We start from the raw sequence: 23,105 nt of genomic DNA, 5'->3' as shown, positions 1-23,105 counted from the left end.
TGCTCTGTGGCATGTGGGATCTTCCCAGACCAGGGATCAAACACGTGCCCCCTGCACTGGCAGGCGGATTCTTAACCACTGTGCCACCAGGGAAGGCGCTGTCATTATTCTTATGGTACTCTTAAGATAAAATAGTCAAGCACCTTCAACCACTTTCAGTGGTGTTTCAAACACATTGTACTTCTGAAATGCCAAAGTAGTTGGATGTATAATATCATAGTTAAGACTGTATATACTTGGCTGCTTCTTCTTTAACAAAATATGTTATTTTATTCAATCTTCAAAGATTAAAAAATCTAAAGGAAAAATTCAACCTCTGGAATATGGCTGACATAAGTGAAAAGTATATGTAATGATATGTTTTTTGGTTTTAATTATGTTTGTGAGATTATTACATAAAATGCTACAGCATTTATAGTTGCTATAGAATAGTGTTAATCCTTTTGTGTAGAGCAGGCTCTAACTTGTAAGAGAGGAATGAGGTTAGCACTGCAACTGCATTCACACGACTCAGAAATGGCCTCCCTCTAACAGGCTTTCAAAGGGATTCAAAGTGATAGGATGGCTTTAAAAAGCCTATGACATATTTGCTGCACTCTTAAATAACATCACATTCCTCTTCAGTTGCTCTCTCTCTTAGTTTTGTTTTGTATAAGCTTCAAGCTTTCAGGTTACTGGATGAAAAGAGATTATTTCTTTTAAATAGTATAAGTTAATCTTTTGAAAGAAGTAGATTTGATTGTACTTGAAAGGAATATAAAGTGTCAGGAAACCTCAAACTTTAAAAAACATAGATGGAAAAAAACATAAATGAAGATAGATTGTCTTTCAGCTATCATTCAGAGTAATTTAACATTGAAACATAGGGAAGTTACATGGAAGTGAACTATGTGAATTTTGGTCCTTTGTGGTAAAGGCTACCAGATGAAGTCTTATGGTTTTCCTCCTGCTGGCCACTTCTTGAACTCCTTTCCAGACGCTTTGGTGTTGGTGTTCCTGGGAGTTATATCCCATGCCTTCTGTTGACATCATATGCTGTTCCCATTGCTTCCGTGACCTTGGTTGCTACCTGCCACGTCCCACATCAGCTAACTAGTCTTGTTGCCTGTTGGACACCTTTATTTGAATGCCCTATCCCGAAAGTCACAAGCAATGTGTCCAAATGTGTACTAATCACATTGATTAGGCCCCCAGCCAGTTTTGCCTCTCAGTGACCTAACATCACATTCCACTTAGCTGCTCAGGCTGGAAACTTGGGCATCATTCATGATTCCATATCCCTCACTTTCACACCCAGTCAGTCAGCAAGTTCTCTCAACTCTGTATCCCAGATGTCTATATTAGAACTCTTTCATTGCAGACAACTTCAGAACAACTAAAGCAAACTTAACAAGAGTTTATTGGCTCATATTTAGGGAGTTAAAGAAAACCTCTAATAAAGGTTAGAAGGGGATTTTGCCTCAGGAATGATTTGATTCAGGGACTAGATCACTGATTCTCTGCCTTTCCCCTTAGCTTCTCCCTGCGTGTTGACCTTATTCTATTCTTCTGTATATAAGCTCTGTCCTAGCTATGTCACGAGGTTTGGGGATTTGATGCATTATTTGTTCGTTGATGTAAATTTAAAATTCAGTAAGGCAACTTCAAAACCTTATTGACAGAAATTAAAGAAGACCTAAATAATCGAAGGATTATACAGTGGTAATGGATAGAAGCCAGTATTGTAAAGAGGTTACTTCTCTATATATTGGTCTATACATTCAACATAGTCAAAATCCCAGCATGATTTTTATAGAAGTTGACAAGCTGAATATATGTGGAGATATGAATGGGTAAGAATAGACAGAATCACCAAGGTTGGTGAGGGTATAAAGTGACTGGAACTCTCATATACTGCTGCTGTTCATGTAAATTGGTACAGCCATCTTGGAATACTGTTTGGTATTACCTGGTAAAGTTGAACACATGCATATGCATACTCTCTGACCTATCCTGTTCCACTCCTAACTATAAACCCAAAAGAAGTATATACATGTGTTGACCAAAAGACAAAGTAGTCAAAAATAATGGAAGCAAAAAAGAAAAGAAAATTACTCATATGCCCATCAATAAAATAATGGATATATCAATAATGTGGTCTTTCCATACAACGGAATAGTATACAGCAATTAGAATGAACAAATGACAATATATGTACCAACATTTGTGCATCCCACAAATGTAGTGTTGATAAAATAAGCTAGACACAAAGCAATACCTTCTGTATTATTCCATTTAAACAGACAAAGCTAATCTTTGCTGCTGCAAACCAGGATCATGGTTACTTCAGCAGTGGGAGGGGATAGTGACTAGAAGAGGGTGGGGGTGTTTCTGGCGTGTTAGTAATGTTCTGTTTCTTGCTCTCTATGTTGTACAGAGGTGTGTTTAATTTGTTAAAATTTATCAAGCTGTGTACTTAGGATTTATGAACTTGTCTGATTATATAGTATATATGTATAAAAAGCTACAATAAAATATCCTATCCTAAAATACCCAAAGTGATTTTTTTTCATAGATTACTTCAGCTTATACCTTGAGTATCTTACCACTAGAACCATGGGAATATTTATAATTAGCTTTGTAATCCTTGGTTAATCAGTTTGGCATAAGATAAAACTGTCAAGTAGTTTTGATTTCTTCCAAGTGAAAACTAAGGACTGTTCAATCAGTTTTTAAAAGATTCCAATTCTGGAAGAGGTGACTGTTATAAACATGTTATCTTTTCCTTTTTCTTTCTTCTTTTTTCCTTTCAGTTTTATTGAAATATAATTGACATACAGCCCTGTATAAGTTTAAGGTGTACAGCATGATTTGGCTTACATTTGTCTTGAAATGATTATCACAGTAAGTTTTGTGAACAACCATCTCATATAGATACAAAAATTAAAGAAATAGAAAAAAAATCTTTTTCTTTGTGGTAAGAATTCTTGGAATTTATTCTCTACAAGTTTCATGTATAACATTCAGCAGTGTTAATAATATTATTATGTTGTACGTGACATCCCTAGTATATACTTATTTTTTTATTGCAGTATAGTTGATTTACAATGATGTGTTAGTTTCAGGTGTACAGCAAAGTGATTCAGTTATACATACACACACACACACACACATACACACACATACACACATACAATATATATTCTTTTTCAGATTCTAGTCCCATAGTTATTACAAAATTTGAGTATAGTTCCCTGTGCTATGCAGTCGGTCCTTGTTTATTTTATTTGTAGTAGTGTGTATATGTTACTCCCAAATTCATAGTTTATCCCTCCTCAGCCTTTCCCCTTTGATAACCGTAAGTTTGTTTTCTAAGTCTGAGTCTGTTTGTGTTTTGTAAATAAGTTCATTTGTATCATTTTTTTAGATTCCATATCGTATGATGTCCTAAGATATTTGTCTTTCTCTGTCTGACTTCACTTAGTATAATAAACTCTAGGTCTATCCACGTTGCTGCAAATGGCATTATTTCATTCTTTTTTACAGCTGAGCAGTATTCCATCTTCTTTATCCTAATCTGTTGATGGACATTTGGTTGCTTCCATGTCTTGGCTATTGTAAATAGTGTTGCAGTGAATATTGGGGTGCATGTATCTTTTCGAATTATGGTTTTCTCTGGACATATGCCCAGGAGTAGGATTGCAGGATCATATGGTAGTTCTGTTTTTAGTTTTTTAAGGAACCTCCATACTGTTCTCCATAGTGGTTGTACCAATTTACATTCCCACCAACAGTGTAGGAGGATTCCCTTTTCTCCACATCCTCTCCAGTATTTATTATTTGTAGACTTTTTGATGATAGCCATTCTGACTGGTGTGAGGTGATACCTCATTGTAGTTTTGATTTGCATTTCTCTAATAATTAGCAATGTTGAACATCTTTTCATGTGACTTTTGCCCATCTTTATGTCTTCTTTGGAGAAATGTCTGTTTAGCTCTTTTGCCCATTTTTTGATTTGGTTGTTTTTTTGATATTGAACTGTATGAGCTGTTTGTATATTTTAGAGATTAATCCCTTGTTGGTTGCATCATTTGCAAATATTTTCTCCCATTTTGTGGGTTTTTTCCTTTTATTTATGGTTTCCTTTGCTATGCAAAAGCTTTTAAGTTTAATGAGGTCCCTTTTCTGAGGCTTTTTTGAGGAAAGAACATAAAAGTTCTTTGTTTTTTTGTTTTTTCATTCTGTAGGAGTCAGTGGTGACCATTCTGTACCTGCTTTTTAAGCCTTCAGCCTGAGGTTGACTCTCTAAATCAGTTACATTTTCTTGAATGAATGAATGGTCATTAGTAATAGTACAAAGAAAGATAAGACTGGGTTTTTTTGTTTTTTTTGAGACCAAAATGTCAGTGTCTTTAAGACAGCTTGTACATTGCTCTTTCATTTGCTAGTTTTAGTGTACTTTTCCCTGAATGTGCAAGAAATTAAAACAACCTAAAACTAATTTGTGTAAATGTCTTCCTAGTACAGAGTTATTATATATAGATAACATAAATGATGATATAATAGGATAAGGACATCAAATTTAAATCAGTATTCTAAAAATCTGTTATTAAAATTTTTCAGGAATGTAGATCTTGGAAGAAAAGGCATTTCCTTAAAAATGTTCCCTGTCTTTGATCATCGGTACCTGTAATTGGTACTTAATGGAAATAAGGATATACATTCATCTAAAGTTTTATTTCTCTTTCCACAGACAACAAATGAAGTTGTTTTGGCTGTGGAATTCCATCCAACAGATGCAAATATCATAATAACCTGTGGTAAATCTCATATTTTTTTCTGGACCTGGAGTGGCAATTCACTAACAAAAAAACAGGGAATTTTTGGGGTAAGGATCAGAATGTTATAACTTCATTATAAAAGTTTAATTTTTTAATTGTTGAGTAAGCATAAAGTCATCATGCCAAAGGGAAAACTGAAAATTCTCATTGTTTCATTGTAGAAATACGAAAAACCAAAATTTGTGCAGTGTTTAGCGTTCTTGGGGAGTGGAGATGTTCTTACTGGAGACTCAGGTGGAGTCATACTTATATGGAGCAAAACTACTGTAGAACCCACACCTGGGAAAGGGCCTAAAGGTACAGTATTCACATATTAAAGTCATTCTTTCTCGTTTGCACACATTGCTATTGCAGTCCCATCTCTTACTCAGACCAGGAGACAGAGAGCTGCAGGGAGACAATATCAGAGTCACCAACATACATTTTGTTTTTAAGGTTCTTCATGACAGTCTTTTTTTAAAAAATCAAATTATTCATTTATTAAGCATATATAAACCTACACTTGACTGCACTGCACCTTTCCTTCCAGGAGATTAATACAAAATAATTAGAGATGATACAGATACATGTTAATTTAAACACTGTAAAGATTAAGAGAGAAGTCATCCCAATCTTCAGTATTTTGTGAAGCCTTCACAGAAGAAATTATATTTCTGTTAAGCCATAATGAATGTACAACACTACAAAAGATATGCAACGTTGATCCCAGTTAGGGATCAGTGTAAGTTAAGGGAGGAAGATGGTTGTGAAATGAGGCATACAGGGTAGTGTGAGTAAATTTTGTCATGTGTTAACAGAAACGAGAGATAGCCAGCATGAAGGAAACACAATGTTAAAAAATAGTAGTGAACTACAGTTCCTCTTATCAATTTAAGCTAATATATATGAAGCCATTGAAAATTCAAATAGGGATTAAAGATGTAGATTTTCCAAGTTATCCATAAGAATCCTTAAAATTAGTTGAGTTCACCATGGAAAAGAGAAGAGATATGAGGCCAAGGATCCTTTGTCCCACAGTTAGATGACAGAAAAGAACCTACAAGGATTACAGAAGTGAGATTAAAAAAAAAAAGGTTAGCAAGATAGAACTTTTTATTTAGTGCCTGAACAAGGAAGCAGATAACTCCCGAGTTTCAGTGCTATAGGAAGGTCAAGAAGAATAAGAACCAAGAAAAGACCATTAGGAGTTTGCAATTTCAATAGAACATTAAGGCCATAGAACAACTAAGTAGAGAATAGCCAGTTTTAAAACGGAGAATTTTGAGAATCCCTGTTGAAAATGGAATGGAAAGTAAAGTTACTAGAATCAGTCAGTAGTCTTTTTAAGGTTGCCTAAAACCTAAGAGTAAAATGGGTATTGTGGTGGAAAGAAAGACTAAAAATCTTAGACGAGAATAGCTGGATTGGGCATAAGAAGAAAGGTTATTCTTGAAAAAGAGCAATAGCCTACATTTTATTCTGAGACTGGAGCTTTGGAAGACTGATACCTTATGTGGCTAAATGGTGGGGGTCATACAAGATGACATGGCTCTCAGTAAAAGCAGCTCTCTGTTAAAAACTTAAAAGTTTTTGTTTTTAATGGATAATATGAGTAGTAATATAGTAAAATATCAAATAATCAGGCTCCATTACCTCAGAATTCTATTTGTTGGAATTGAGATCTAGCTGAAATCTTTGACTTGCCTGTGGAAATTGGATTTATTAAATAATAAATGAATACTGAAACCAAAGACCTACAAATTTAGAGGTATCATTTTCTAAATAATTAGTAATTAAAATTATCCTTATCAACTCACTAAAGGATGGTTCCACAGACCTTTTCTTAACAGCTGTTGGTTAACATAGTTGTTTGTAATATAGAAAGATTTAGTACCGGTTACTACCTTGGTGGTACATTTCCTCCCTTTCTCTTCTCCTTTTCCAAACATAGCAACAGACTATAGGTTTCACTGTCCCCTGGGCTGGGTCTGGAGATGTATGGGAGAGGAGAGAAAAAAAGAATAAACTCGTAGTTAGTCCCCTTCTTTTTTGTCTTTTTCTCACTACAGCTCCTCTTCCCAGCCCTAGTACTGGGCCTTGGAATTCATTCAGCTTTATCTCAAATTGGTTTTCCTCAAAAACACAGATATGTTTTAGTCTCAAGTCCCATTTGCACCCAGATATACAGGTCCACTTTGCCCTTTTCTATGTAGATGAAAATATTAGAGGAAAAACATTGAAAAAAATCTTTTTTCATATACTCACTACTGTATATAAAATAATCAACTGTATGACACAGGGAACTCAACTCAATATTCTGTGATATGGGAAAAGAATCTGAAAAAGAATGGATATATGTATAACTGAATCACTTTGCTGTACACCTGAAACTAACACAACATTGTAAATCAACTACACTCTTATATACAATAAAAATTAACTTAAAAAAAAAAATAGTCTTTTTTCAACCCCATTTTTCCTTACTGTTTAAGGGCAATACCAAAAAAATAGTAGAAGGTTACGAGAGAAAAATTAAGAGACCTTGTTCTAAAGTCAGTAGGCTGGGAGCAGAGAGAGATTATTAACAGCCACAGGTGGTATCAGTAGAAAGAAAACTAGCTAGGCCAGTCAGTCTCTGAGTTCTACAAAAAAAAAGGGAGGGGGAGAAACAAAAAGGAGGTGACAGGGAACCAACCTGAGGTTCCCGAGACATTTCCCTGGGGATTTTTTATATTTGTGACATCAGTTTATTCCACTTCACACCCTTTTTTCATACATAAAAACTGAGAATTGGAAACATTTATTAACTAGCCCAGTCTTCAGAACTAACAGTTGAAATGGGTTCTCTGATTTAAGTTTTATGATCTTCCAGGTATTTCATTGTCATCCTTAGTGTGAGCAAGTGGCCATACATGCAGTTTGAGGCATCATGGCGCATGGACTCAGAATTCCCTCCAGTACCTGACACCTGGCCTGAGCGCTATAGCCAGTGTGTAAAGTAGATCAACAGTTTATGATAAAAGGAAATAACTCAGGAACAGCCATATGAAAAAGATGCATAGAGCAAGGCCTGGGGAAAGGGCCCACCCAGAGCCTCCATGTCTTTTCCAAGTGCACCACTCTCCCCAGATCTCCATGTGTTCATCAACCCAGAAGCTCCAGGCTGATGATCCTTAAGAAAAATGAAAGAACGATATTAGCAATTATCCTCCCCACTTACCTCTCTTTTCTTTTTCCTGGGCACATTTTTTCAATATCAGAAATGCCAGGAACAGTATTATATCATTAAAACAGTGACTTAAATTGTTGATGTATTATCCTACCACTCTGAGCAGAGTTTGAGTATAAATGCACCCTTCATTAGCCTTAATGTACGAGGTGAGAGGGAGGGAGAGGTTCAGAAGTTCTTTTTATTTTAGTTTTCATCTGAAAAACTGTGGCTTCGCCTTTGTGCAGAGAAGATCTGCGTGTGCACAAACAGAAAGCAGAAAATCTAATCTTGTGAACTGCTGGGCACATGAAATTTGCTACATGACTGACCCTATTATGGGCAAACTTGCTGAGAATTTTGTCTTTCTTTATATTTGGGGTTTTCAGTTATGTAAGTATGGCTGGAAAGGATTTGGTGAGTTTAGTGAAATGAATATGTAAGCCCAGATCAGAACAGATGTTCATATTTCCATTTTTTTAATTCTTGCCCCAAATTTCAGTAGATTGATCCAGTTTGCATATTCCCTAATATGATATTTCTATACCCATGGCAGTCTTTATCAGTCGAAATTTGAGTATACTGTGATATTGCATCTGATAAAGGGACTTTTGGGGGTTGCAGAAGTATAATTCCACAGCTAATCCTTTTATTCTAGTAAATCAGAGACAAACCAAAACTGTGTTCTCTGCTTCATAAGGAGCTCTCTTGCTTCCAAACCATTTTTTCCTTACCCTAAATGTAATTTAACAGGAATCTTCAGAGTAATTAGTATTTCCTGTTCTCCTTTTTTCCAGCTTTATAACATTTTTAAATCTATAACCTTGTCTGGTTTAAGCTGTACAGCATAATGACTTGATATTTGTTTATATTGCAAAATGGTTACCAAAATCAGTTTAGTTAACATCCATCACCTCACAATTACAGTTTTTTTCTTGTGATGAGAAATTTTAAGATCTGCTCCCTTAGCAACTTTCAAATATACATTACAGTATTGTTAACTATAGTCACCATGCTTTGCATTGAATTTCTTAGTTTGTACCTTTTGACTACCTTTACCCATTTTTCCTACCCTCCTTACCCCCGCCTCTGACAACCACCAGTCTATTCTGTTTCTGTGAGTTCTTTTTTTAGATTCTACATATAATCGAGATCATATATGGATAGTATTTGCCTTTTTCTGACTTTTTGCACTTAGCATAATATCTTCTCAGTCCATTCATGTTTCATATGGCTGGATTTCCTTCTTTTTTATTCCATTGTATATATACACCGCATTTCCTTTATCCATTCATCCATCTATGGACACTTAGTTTCTATTTTCTATTTCTTATGTGGGTACAAGGTATTTGTTATTTCCTGCATATATGAAATAGTTCAGAATTTTTCTTATATGAAATAATCCATAATTCTTTAAGTGGGAGAGGGGAAGTTGAGAATGTCTACACCACCATTAAAATGTTCATTATTCTCAAATCTTTGCCAAGGTCCTTTAAGGAACTAAGAAACACCATCATTTTACCTGCTCTCTAAATAATCAACATGGGCCTATTTGCATGTTGCTAAGAATATAACAAATTTCAAAGTCTCCCTGACATTTGATTCTATAGTTAAACAGGCACAGAAAGCCCTCCAAAGGATCTTTATTTGGCAGTCAAGGTGAACTTGCTTTTTATGGAAATTTTGTTTCTGTTAGAGTTGAGAAGAAAGGGGGGATTTGCAATTAAGCTTGGATAGACTTGGCCATGATTGTGCCTGGAGGTACAATAGGTTTTTAGTACCAGGATAATTATTTTTCTTGGCAGGTATTTCAAACATTATTTGGCTTAAAGGGTCAGAAATATAGACCCATGAGAAGGAAATCTTGCACTATAAATTATTTCGTAGGTAAATACTGTCTGAAGCAAGTTTTGATAATTTGTTTAAATTTAAAGCACAGACATATTTTTAGCTAAGTTAATATAGGTCCTCCTCAGGAAATAACTGTCCTAGGGTGGTAGGAGGTAGAAAGTGGGTATCTCACAGTGTTGATTACTTATATAGGGTATTTTTATTCTTGATGAAACATTTATTCTTCAGATTTTCTAAGACTCCATTTTTCTACGAAGGTCTTAAATGTTTAACAAGGTATTTGTCATGTTTAGAAGTAGGGAAGACTGAATTAAAAATAGAAAAACTATATTTCATTATCCTACATTCTGATGGAGAGCTATGAAACACCACACCTCTGCGTTTTGTAACTTCTTACATGCTATCATGGTACTTTCAGACTACTCTTGTTAATTTGACCATGCATGAGAAAAATAAGCCCTTTGCCCTCCTTTTCCCCCCACTTTTAAATGCCCTAATAAAGCCAGCAGTACTCTCAGAAAATTCACATCTCTCAGATGTTCTTTCTCTCTTGGTTACATCAGAGCCATGATAGATAATTGGCTGGCTATCCTACTGGACACAGTTGTGTTGTTCAATGTTTAAAGTATTTTTAGGTGATGAATGTTGATGTGAGCTGAGGCAGTTGACCTGAATAGAAAGTTTGTTGGAGTTCTGCTCCCAGCTCTGCTGAATCAGTCAAGCTCTACTCCAAAGCAGGCAAGCCCTTTCCTTTCTCCCTGCCAAAGATACCCATCTATTAAGTATTTGTACCACTAGCAGCCTCACAGTGAGTAGTTGTGAGAGTCAGCTGTAGTATAATTTTTTAGGATACTAAAACCCTACAGATTTTAGTTAATTTTAACAGTATAATGGCAGCTCAAATAGATGAGTAAAAATGAACAATCTCAATAACAGCTTTACTGAGATATGCTTCACATACCATAAAACTCACCCTTCTAAAATGTACAGTTCAGTGATTTTTAATATGTTCACAGTTTGTGCAATCATCACCACTGTCTAACTTCAGAATATTTTTATTACCCCAAAAAGAAACACTGTGCCCATTACCAATCACTTCCCATTCCTCTCTCTCCTCAGTTCCTAGCAACCATTTGTCTACTTTTGGTCTCTGGATTTGCTTGTGTGGGACAGTTCATATAAATGGAATCACAGAATATGTGGTCTTTTGTGACTCAGCTTCTTTCAGTTGAACCTTAATGTTTTCAAGTTTCATCCATGTTATAGCTTTATTAGTACCTCATTCCTTTTTGTGGCTGAATAATACCACATTTTGTTTATCCATTTATCAGTTGATGAATAATTTTATTAGAAAATGAATAATTTTTCCAGGTTTTTTAGGTATAATTGACATATAACATTGTGTAAGTTTGTTACAGCAAAAATGATTTCATATATGTACATGTTGCAAAACTATTGCCACTAAGTTTAGTTAACATCCATCACCCACATAGTTAGAGGTTTTTCTCTTGTGCTGAGAACTTTTAGGATGCACTACCTTAGCAACATTACTCAAATATACAATACAGTATTGTTAGTCACTATGCTGTGCATTAAATTCCCAAAACTTATATCTGGAAATTTGTACCTTTAACTACCTTCACCCATTTCCCCACTGAACACTTTTTAAACTTGTAATTTTTTTTCATTTCCAAGGGATCTAAGGTGTATTTATTGACTGACTTTGGTCATATTTAAACCAGGCTCTACCTTGTCGTTTTGAACCTGGTAACAAATTCTGCAAGATATCATCTTCTAAAAAGCTTTACTCTTACTCTAGCAGCTTCACTAGCTGAATGAAGAGCGTCTCTGAGTAAGGCATCATGAATACCAAAGAAAAAGGGTTGAGTGCCAAAATCTTATCTTCACCTTTAAGAAAGAGGCTCTCATTGTATTTTCCTATCTGCCTTGTCCCTTCCTGGGTACTTGGGAAGTGCTGAGAGCATGCAAGAAAACTGGGCTGTCATTCACCTATCACATTGGGGTAGCTGGATCAGTTTTTAAAATAGTTTTCTGGTTGGTCAAAAGCCACTGCTCCAAGCCGCCAGTGCCTGTTCTGCCCCGTACCTTCCCCAGTGTCTCAGCAAATAAAAGGGGTTATCCTTGGCAGAGCAGAAGGCCTCCAGGTCAACAGTGGTTAAATGGTAAATATTATGACTGTTGCCTCAAGAGGAAATGAAGGCTTTTTTTGCAAACTTAAAGGAGCAGTGAGTAAAGAGACTTGAGTCCTAGTCACAGCTTTGTCACTAGCTAACTCTGTGGTGTTGGTTAAGCCAATTCTATACCTATGCCCTTAGTTCTAAAATCAAGAGTAATACCTACCCTAACTACTGTATAAGGTGATTATAAAAGATAGTAAAGTTTTGAAGGTAATATATCCTCTGTTGTCGGTGGAATTATCACTACTTTAGCCTACCTTTTTGTAAGAATGTATTTTGAAATATTTTCAGAGTAACTGAATATTGACATAAATGTAGAAGATTGTATTAAGCTTTACTACCTGCCTTGCAGAAGACTTGCTGAAAATAGGTTTTTTAATTGTTGAGTCATTCAGTAATCACTCTAATCACTGCTAAAGTTTTCTTGCAAAAGACACTAAAATCTGATGGAAAATGTTATCACTAGTGTTTTTATTTTACCCCTCATGATATCAGGTGTTTATCAGATCCACAAGCAAATCAAAGCTCACGATGGCAGTGTGTTCACACTTTGTCAGTTGAGAAATGGGATGTTATTAACTGGAGGCGGAAAAGACAGAAAAATAATTCTGTGGGATCATGATCTGAATCCTGAAAGAGAAATAGAGGTAAGGACAAAAACGGCACATAAAAATTTTTAAATATTAAACCCTCTAAACTCATGTCTTTTGTCCCACATTAAGCTAACTTACACTTTTCTGGGAAATTTGGTGCACATTCATGTCATATCATTCCCTTGAACTAAACAAGAAACAAAAAGGGCTATTCACTAAACAAAATAATTAGAATAAGAAAAATGGACAGAATAATTAACTTGCTTATTTATTTCTGAGGCTGTTTTTTTAGTGACCAAAAAATGTAATCATATAAACTTAAAATTTAACAGACATTCATCAAATACTGTATCCTACTCCAAGTTATACAAAATAACCAGTTTAATTTTAAAGCTTGAAAATAATATTTTAAACAATGGGTTTAATGATAATCGCTAATTATCTGTGTATGGGTCTGCTTCATGGCATGAACCAGGTGTATCCGTAAAACCTGATAGGTATTATGTGCTCAGTGAACGTTTGTTAATTGAATTGAGATCTCAGGAAGTGAAATGGTTAAGAACAGTATTTGAGATCAACAATTGTCAGAGCAAAGGCAAATCTCTCAGTTTAATATTGCTTCTGTACGTTAGTGGCTTAAATTTTGAATTTACGCTGTCTTTTCTACTCATAACATGCTTTGCAGACAGAATCTTCTCTAAAAAAGAGGATTCTGATAGTACTGCTCTCAGGTTTTATTTCCAAGAAGATATATGCACATATTATAGATAAAGAAATTTGTCTCAGGCTAAATGACTTACCTAAAATAATATAACCAGTAAGTATCAAAACCTGACCACACAGTCTTTATGTCATCTATCAGAACTTATTCCTTTATCCCTTGCTCCTAATCCTTAACTCTTGAAATCATATAAAATATGAATTTAAAACTGAAGCAAAGAATGTTGATAATGCATTATAATGTCTGTGTAATAAAATGTAATTGAATAGTTTATTAGTATAAGATTACCTTATTACTTTCAAATTTGGAATTCTGTCATTTATTACCACATAATTGCTTACAGCTACAACTACAGTCTTCAGGTAGTAATTAATTCGTTAGTATGTGTATGGTGACTTTACAAATGTTTTTTTAGGTTCCTGATCAGTATGGAACGATCAGAGCTGTAGCAGAAGGAAAGGCAGATCAATTTTTGGTAGGCACATCACGAAACTTTATTTTACGGGGAACGTTTAATGATGGCTTCCAAATAGAAGTACAGGTAAGCTGTGCGATTTTAACCATTAACTGAATATTTTTGATGCTACCTTTTGTTTCTTATAACAGTGGGTGTATTTCATTTTCAGGGTCATACAGATGAGCTCTGGGGTCTTGCCACACATCCCTTCAAAGATTTGCTCTTGACTTGTGCTCAGGACAGACAGGTGTGCATGTGGAACTCAGTGGAACACAGGCTGGAGTGGACCAGGCTCGTAGATGTGAGTAAAGCAGAATGTGATTATAATCTCCCCACAGAGTCTCCCTAAACTGGCAGTTGGCAGCAGCAAAGTAAAAAGGACTCAGCATTGGTTAAAACCAAGTGTATTTATATAGTTCAGTAAAGGGGGAGGGGTAGAGGGAGAGTGTGTAGTCACAAAGTACAACATGAACCCACTCCAAAGAAGCAAATAAACAGGACAGAAGCTCAGTAGTCAGGTTCAGTAGTAAAAATAAAAAATATTTCATGTCTTTATGGAGCATTAATTGCTATGGATATGTCTGGGCCTCTGGTGGTGGTGCGGTGGGTTTAGTAAGTACTGCGCACTAGCAGATTCTACTCTCTTCTTTTGAGTTGGTGTCTTACTGTATTTTCTCCCTACCCCACCCAAATATCCACCTTTTCTATCCGAAAAGGTGTATACACGTTCTTTGCAGACTCTAAAGAACTGTACAAATGTTTGTCATCCTTATTTTGTTCCACTGCCTAGCCACAAGCGGGTGGTCCTTTCCCCCCACCACTCTGCCAGCATGTATGTCCCCTTCCTGCTCTGAAATTCTTTTTCCACTTATGTCCAGTGGTATTACCATTGGCTATAGTAAAGCTGATTGAGATTCCATGTTTATGTGAAACGAGTTATTTTCAAATATGTTTTGCCACTGTACCCATAGATCTAGGGAGACTTTCTCATGTACTCCCCAACAGTTGTCTGTCTCTCTTCTAGGAACCAGGACACTGTGCAGATTTTCATCCAAGTGGCACAGTGGTGGCCATAGGAACGCACTCAGGCAGGTAGGGTCTTTAAGAGAAACGTGAGCTAAGTAATCTGAGTGGTGGGATGTTTAACCATTATTCAGGAATGTTCTCTCTCTGGTCTGGAAAATTAATCTTTTAAGTGGCACAATTTTACGCTTTTTGCTCTTTTCTGTTATGTATACTCATTTATCATTCAGTAATTATTTGTTGAGCACCTACCATTTGTTAGACACTATTGTGGGTGTTCAGGCTACATCAGAGGGCAAAGCAAAAATCCCTGCCCTTGTGGAGCCTAAATTTTAGTGTGTGTCGGGGGTGGAGGCAGAATGAAAACTAAGCATTGTAACGAAGTTAAAAAATGAAGAGGTATGTATGGTGGGGAAGGGTTGAGCATAGGAAGAGGGATTTGGAAGGGGTACAGTTACAAAATGATAAATAGGTCAGAATAGTCTTCATTAAGGAAGGTGACAGTTCAGCAGACTTGACCCTCCTTTGTGAAATTTTCTGTGGTGTGGAAAATTCCTCTCCTCGCGATCTTTTAGGGAGGGAAGTTGAACCTGAAATAACCCAGTTGAGCTTTTGTTTGTGCTATATCTTTTTTGAATGCTACACAGGTAGATAATAAAGGTATGTTCCCTGAAATTGTTATTACTTATCTTTGCAGACCTTGTATAGTACCTTTTGCAAGGTTATTAGATAATATATATTTATTATCTGTATTTTTTAGATTTATTAATTTATTTGGCTGCATCAGATCTTTGTTGTGGCATGCAGGATCTTTCATTGCGGCACATGGGCTCTTTGTTGTGGCACGCAGGTTTCTCTAGTTGTGGCACACGGGCTCCAGAGTGTGAGGATTCAGTAGTTGCAGCACCCAGGCTTGATTGCCCTACAGCATGTGGGATCCTAGTTCCCTGACCAGCGATCAAACCTGCATCCCTTGCATTGGAAGGCAGATTCTTAATCACTGAACCACCAGGGAGGTCCACAATTATCTGTATTTTTTAATTTTGTCCTTTCTATTGCCTCTGCTAGTAAGTAGCCCTCATCACAAATAAATTCTTTTTTAAAGAGGCAGAGGAAAAATATAATTTTCAAAAGTTAAACCCATAGAAAATGTGAAATGCTGATTTCTAATAAGGTGAAAGTATTGTGAACACACTTATATAAATATTTTTATTTATGTAACAAATATTTCAAATCAGCCAGTTTAATTCTAACTAAATTTAGCCATGTAGAGTCTTTTGGTAGCAAGTTTTCCCCTTTGGCTGTTGGCTACAGATTAATACCTCTGGAAAGTCAAATCATATTCAAAATCCTCCCTCACATGTAGTGCTCAGAATCATGGAAAAACGGGTTTTTAAGGTAAAGATAAACTTTGAAATGTGGACATGTAACTAGAGATGCTATTTGAGTGGTTCTGAAATAGTGGAATTTTAGAATTAGGCTGCCTGAGATAGTAATTGGTGATAACTTGCAAATATAGATGGCTTTACTATCTCAGCTTTCCCCAAACTACTTGTCACTAAGAGTATTACTTAGACTTGAACTAAATAGGCATATAGCAGATCACTTTGTAGAATTCGAAGGAAATTATTTTCTCTTTTGCAAAAATATATGTCTTAAGCATATAAGAATCAGCCTGAGCTATAGTAGTGAACTGGTTTTCAGAAAACCACAAAGGACTTTACTTCAGATCTATTTGGGGAGCAGCTGAACAGATATCACAAATGCTGAAATCAATGAAATAGTAAGAATAAGAGCTACCATTTATTCAGTATCTGATGACAGACCTTATATTAAATTCTTTTCATATAGTACTTTAAATCTTCACAAGAATGCAACAAAATGTTCATTAATATCTCCTTTGCACTAACAGGAAACCAAGACTAATAGAGTTTCAGTCACTTGTGATTGAGCTGGGATTTAACTCAGGTTCTCTATGGTTCCAAAGCTTGTCTCTTTCCACTATTCCACCAGTACTCTTTGTGATGTGCTTATGGTGTTTGCATCATTACTTAGAAATATTATAAGGAAAGTTTATCTTTGAAGGTTAAATCACTGGCTGACATAGTATTTTAAAAGCATTTACTGTGTATAAGAAGGAGTTAAAAACCAAGTGGAGTAGTAAGGCCTAGAAGGACTTGGATCATTAAGACTCACCACTTCATTGGATACACGTACATACAGAGCCCCAATTTTTAACCAAAAAAACTGATCTGATTAAACTCACTGAAATTACTTTCTAATATTTAGTGTAACTGTGAAGTAATCATTAACAAGCTTGAAAGGAAACGTCAGTTAAATTAAGCGACTTAAGCTAAAGTTAAGTCAGTTGTTTCCTCTTGGAGTTGTGAGTTGAAACCACCTTATGAATGACAGTGATATAACTAAATAAACAGTGCTGTCAGTTAATCCTTTCTAGTGTGGAGTTGGGGATTATTTAAAATCTAGGGGAGATATAGTTATCAGTGTTCATTTTATACTTAACTCCTGTCTTTGGTTTCACATCTGGTTGGTCTGTTGATTCTTAGACAACTTTCTCCTTTATTATTTTCTACACGGATCTGTGAATACCTGGCTATACTGTCTAAAACAGAAAATTCCTCAGGGTAGCCATTCAGATTATTATCACTGACCCTAAGCCTGAAAAAAGCCACACTTAGGGCAAGGAATTTTTTTTTAGTTCAATGCAACACATGTCCAAATTGTTCATGATCCAGAAAAGGTGGCTAGCAAAATGTTTAAAGATGTCTTCGTGTCCATATCTAGAAATCTGTTTCTTGTGATCAAGAAGTAAGTACAAGTGTGAATAAATGATCACAGTGATTTAAAATGTTATCAATATAAAAGAATATGTTGCGAATATAATTTCTAAGGGAAGGAATTGAAATTCCTGGCCCTAAGTGGACCTAGCACTTCCTTAACATTGCTAATCCTCATGTAATGAGTCTATTTAACAGTTTTGAGATATCATTCATGTACCATAAAATTCACCCATTTAAAGTGTACAGTTCAGTAGTTTTTAAGAAGTTCACAGGGTTGTGCAGTCTTCATCACAAGCTAATTTCAGAACATTTTCATTAACCCCAAAAGAATCCCTGTACCTGTTAACAGTCACTGCTCATTACCCCAGCCCTGAGTAACTGATCTACTTTCTGTTTCTATAGGTTTGCCTATTCTCGACATTTCATTTAAATAGAATCATATAATATGTGGTCATTTGTGACTAGCTTATTTCACTTAGTGTTTTGAAGATTCATCCATGTTGTACAGCATGTGTCAGCATTTCGTTCCCTTTTGTCACCAAATAGCCCATTGTATGGATATACCGCAAATAACCACTTGAGTTATTCCCACTTTTTACTACTGTGGATAATGCTTCTGTAAGCAGTCATAAGTTTTTGTGTGGACATATGTTTTCAGTTCTCTTGGGTACATACCAAGGAGTAGAGTTAACTATGTTTAACATGCTGAGGAGCTTCCAAATTGTTTTCCACAACAGCTTCACCATTTTACAATTCTGCCAGTAAAATATGAGGGTTCCTGTTTCTCCACATCCTCGCCAACACTTGCCATTGCCTGTGTTTTGATTATAGCCATCCTAGTGGCTGTGAAGCACTCTTTCATGGTGGTTTTGATTTGCATTTCTCTGATGGCTAATGATGTTGAGTATCTTTTTCATGTATTTGTTGGCTACTTGTGTAGCCTATTGAGAGAAGTGTCTATTCATACCTGGTGCCCAGCTTTGAATTGATTTGTCTTTTTATTGTTGAGTTGTAAGAGCTCTTTTTGTGTTGTGGATACAGTACCTCATCAGATATATGATTTGCAAATATTTCCTCCTATTCCAAGGGTTGTCTTTTCACTTTCTTGATGGTAACATTTGTGGCACAAAAGTTTTATATTTTTATATAGTCTCATTTATCTATTCTTTTTCTTGTCTCTTGGTCTTAAGGATTTACTCCTATGTTTTCTTCTAAGAATTTTATGTTCTAGCTCTACCTTTAGGTCTGTGCTTCATTTTGAGTTAATCTTTGTATAGATATCCAACTTCATTCTTTTGCATGTGGATATCCAGTTATTACAGCACCATTTGTTGAAAAGACTTTTCTTTCCACAGTGAATCCTATTGACACCCTTGTCAAAAATCAGTTGACCCCCAGAGAAAACCATAATCCTAAAGGAAACATGTACCATAATGTTCATTGCAGCACTATTTACAATAGCCAGGACATAGAAGCAACCTAAATGCCCATCAACAGATGAATGGACAAACTAGATGTGGCACATATATATACAATGGCATATTACTCAGCCATAAAAAGGAATGAAATGGAGCTATATGTAATGAGGTGGATAGACCTAGAGTCTGTCATACAGAGGGAAGTAAGCCAGAAAGAGAAAAACAAATACTGTATGCTAACTCATATATATGGAATCTAAAAAAAAAAAAAGGTGCTGATGAACCCAGTGACAGGGCAAGAATAAGGATGCAGATGCAGAGAATGGACTGGAGGACACAGGGTTGGGGGGCAGGGGGCGAAGGGGAAGCTGGGACGAAGTGAGAGAGTAGCATAGACATATTTCCACTACCAACTGTAAAATAGATAGCCAGTGGAAAGTTGCTGTATAACAAAAGGAGACCAACTCAATGATGCCTTAGAGGGCCAGGACAGGGAGGGTGGGAAGGAGTCACGGGAGGGAGGGGATATGGGGATATATGTATAAATACAGCTGATTCACTTTGGTGTACCTCAAAAGCTGGTACAAGAGTGTAAAGCAATTATATTCCAATAAAGAGCTTTAAAAAAAAAATCAGTTGACCATAAACGTGTATGGGTTTCTATTTGGACTCTCAGTTATATTGCATTGATCTCTATGTCCATTCTATGCCAATACCACAGTCGTGATTATTATAGCTTTGCAGTATATTTTGAAATTGGGAAATGTGAGTCCTCCAACTTTGTTCTTTTTCAGGGTGGTTTTAGCTATTCAGGATCCCTTGAATTTGACATGAATTTTAAGATCAGCTTGTCAACTTCTACAAAGAAGCCATGGTGGCATTTTGATAAGGATTTTTTTTTTCTTTATAGATCAATTTGGGAATGTCACTATCTTAACAATATTAAGCCTTCCAGTTTATGAACAGGAGATGTTTTCCATTTATTTAGGTCTTCAGTTTTTTTTCAAAGATGTTTTTAGTTTTTAGGGTACAAATTTGCACATTTGTTAAATTATGCCTGTTTAATTTTCTTGGTGTCATTTTAAATGAAATTGTTTTCTCAATTCATTTTCAGAATATTCATTGCTGGTATATATAAATACAACTGCTTTTTGTGTATTGCTCTTTTATCTTGCACCTTTGCTCAACTCATTTCTTAGTTTTAATAGTTTTTTTTTTTAGTGGGTTCCTTAGGATTTTCTACATACAAGACCATGTAATCTGCAAATATAGTTTTCTTCCTTTCCATTCTGAGTTGTTTTCCTTTTTATTGCCTAATTGTCCTGACTGGAACCTCCAGTATAATAGTGAATAGAAGTGGCAAGAGTTGTCATCCTGATCTTGTTCTCTCTTTTAGAGGGAAAGCCTTCAGCCTTTCACCATTAAGTATAATGTTAGTTGTGGGTTTTTCATAGATGCCCTTTATCCTATTGAAGAATATTCTTTCTGTTGTTGAGAATTTTTAATCATGAAAGAGTGTTGAATTTTTCAGATGCCTTTTCTGGTCTATTGAAATAACATGGTTTTTGTCCTTCATTAATATGGAGTATACATTAATTGATTTTCAAATGTCAAATTAACCTTGTGTTCCTAACATAAATCCTACTTGGTCATGGCATATAATTCTTTTAATATATATTACTGGAATCAGTTTGTTAGTATTTTGTTGAAGATTTTTTACATCTATATTGTTAAGGGATATTGGTCTGTAATTTTCTTATGATGTCTTTGTCTGGTTTTGCCCGGGTGATACTGGTACTTCAATAAGGCTTTAAATAAGGCTGATACCTCCTAAACCAAAATGAAGCTATAAAGCATACAAATGGATAAAAATTAGTATATACTAGTAATCGTTAATCATTAGTTATCAGAATTTTAGATTTACTGAACCACTGACTATATAAACCATTTAAGTAATAAATTGCACTTAGGCATACCACACATTTTCAAATATGGCATTCTCCCATTTTTTAAAAATTCGTGTTTCTTGATAGAATTTTAAATTCTTCATGAAGCTCACAATACATCTGAACCTGAACCGTTACGAATTTGAAAGTTTATAACCTGAAGGTAAAATACATTCTGCTTGAGTTTTCCAAGGTCCCCATTAATCATCCTTTCCCTTCCTTTTTTTGTTTTGAAACTAGTTTCTCAAAAGGCACTTAATCTTTATGTCACTTGCAGGCCTCAGAGAAACCACAAATATATTTGCCATCCCATCAGGATGTCAGTTGTCAGCTTGGACAAATTCCCCAAGTAGTTTGCACAGAACTTTACTCTGTTCCTGGTTGGACCCAGTTCTATTTCCAAACCAACATACAGTATTTAAGGAAGGAGTTTTTGCCATAGTCATTTTATAGGCTGGTAAATGGAGATGAGACACCCAGAGTTAGAGAAATCAATAGACTTGAAGTGATGGGATGGGAGGAAGAATAAAAAGCAAAGGTTAAAGTTGGAAATTGTTTCAAAGAAAGAAATCTGTGGACTTGAGTCAGCATATAAAACATACTATATATAACCATATAGGAATGGAAAGGGGAGTGGGCAGACTAAGAGTGGTGACTTCAAAAGAGACCCTGAAATTTCTGATCTATAGTGACAGTGACAGCTTTGACAAGGAAGCAAGCTGGGAAAGTGCACCTGGTGAGTGAGAAGGTAAAGAATTTGATTTAGTTTTTGATGTGGAATCACAGAACCTTAGACCTGGAGAGACTTAAGTGACCCAGCTCAACACATCTTTTTTTTTTTAATATTTTTTAATGCGGTTTTGAAAGGTTACTTTAATTTTGATGATGACTGTAACCTTGGCAAACCAGCAATGTAGCTGAAGTACTGTTAACAAATTCTAACCAGATACTGTTTACTAGAAAGTTTCTGAGCGTAAGAAAGTTCCTTTAGCTCAAAAGGAGATGCCAAAGACACATTAGCACTAGCTGAGACTTTATTCGTAGACAATTAAAAGAGAAAACTTCTAATTAGAAAAGAATAGCTTTTTTCCCTCTGTAACTTGGTGTTGCTGAGCTTGGCCCATCAGTACACCTGAGCTCATTTTCCCAGGGTGTACAGTGTCTTTGAACTCCATCAACATGAATCTCCCTGAGTTCTGCCTTGTTATAATTTCAGTTCTGAGTCACTGTGTGCTCCTACAAGTTGTAGAGCAGAGTAGCACAAAGAAATATTACATGAGACATGATCCTTACCCAAGTAGCTTATAACCTAATTAGATACTACATAAAAAGATATACAGCATGTCATATTAGTAGTTTAGTATTACTTGAATAAACAAGCAGTAATGCTTGAAGATCAGCAGAGAAATTACTGTGAGCCAGTCGTCAGAGGACATTTCACAGAGAAGGTGGGATTGGTCCTGACTTGAAGGAATTCTGAGATCTTGAAGAGGCAGTGAAGAGTTAGGAGCTCATATCAAGCAGAAGGAATGGATGGAGCAAACGCAAGAAACTGTGAGCCAGCTGGACTAGAATGTTCCTAAAAGCCTCTTGATAGCTAAACAGTGGAATCCAAACTTGTTTAGCCTGGCCTGGCCTTTAAAGCCCATTGAAAATCTTTCCCCTCACCATTCCAGCCAGAATGGTTAAGTTGTTGTCTTTCAGATACACCTCAGCCCTTTTTGTACTTTCTTACCTGTTCCTTTCCACCTGTTTATGTCCCACCTATCCTTGCCACATTTGATGTGATGAAATCCTAGACCACCCATATCCTCAGTGATTACTCCCTGCTCTGAAACTTCATAATCCTTACTCATGTAATTCATTTTACTTCAAACTATTTACCACTTTGTGAACTCACTCCGTCTCCCCCAGCTGGGTTATAAATGCCAAAATTCTGCCTCCTTTGCTGACTTCTTTCTTCTCTGGATCCTGAATGTTAGTGTATCTCAGAGACAGAGAGAGAACTATCCATGGGATCACACCCTTCCTGGTGTGATGTACGAGGGCTAGAAGCTCTGTCCTGGCTCTGCCACTAACTAGTTGGTTGA

The 23,105-nt window shown here is 35.9% G+C and overlaps 1 protein-coding gene across 5 annotated transcripts in view; it reads left to right on the top strand.

Annotated features, from left to right (window-relative positions):
- EML4 (EMAP like 4) overlaps nt 1-23,105 on the top strand; it is a 151,190-nt gene that overhangs the window by 109,025 nt on the left and 19,060 nt on the right. For all 5 annotated transcript variants that reach the window (XM_057741039.1, XM_057741040.1, XM_057741038.1 and 2 more), the window contains 6 exons: nt 4,733-4,867; nt 4,982-5,117; nt 12,552-12,703; nt 13,786-13,911; nt 13,997-14,128; nt 14,852-14,919. In XM_057741039.1, the coding sequence (XP_057597022.1) occupies nt 4,733-4,867; nt 4,982-5,117; nt 12,552-12,703; nt 13,786-13,911; nt 13,997-14,128; nt 14,852-14,919 (749 nt within the window). The remainder of the gene's footprint in view (nt 1-4,732; nt 4,868-4,981; nt 5,118-12,551; nt 12,704-13,785; nt 13,912-13,996; nt 14,129-14,851; nt 14,920-23,105) is intronic.

This window comes from Hippopotamus amphibius, chromosome 7 (assembly GCF_030028045.1).
Source record: "Hippopotamus amphibius kiboko isolate mHipAmp2 chromosome 7, mHipAmp2.hap2, whole genome shotgun sequence".
In the NCBI taxonomy this organism is placed as follows: domain Eukaryota; kingdom Metazoa; phylum Chordata; class Mammalia; order Artiodactyla; family Hippopotamidae; genus Hippopotamus; species Hippopotamus amphibius.
Note: the sequence above shows the minus strand (reverse complement) of the source record. Positions and strands in the feature narration are given on the sequence as shown.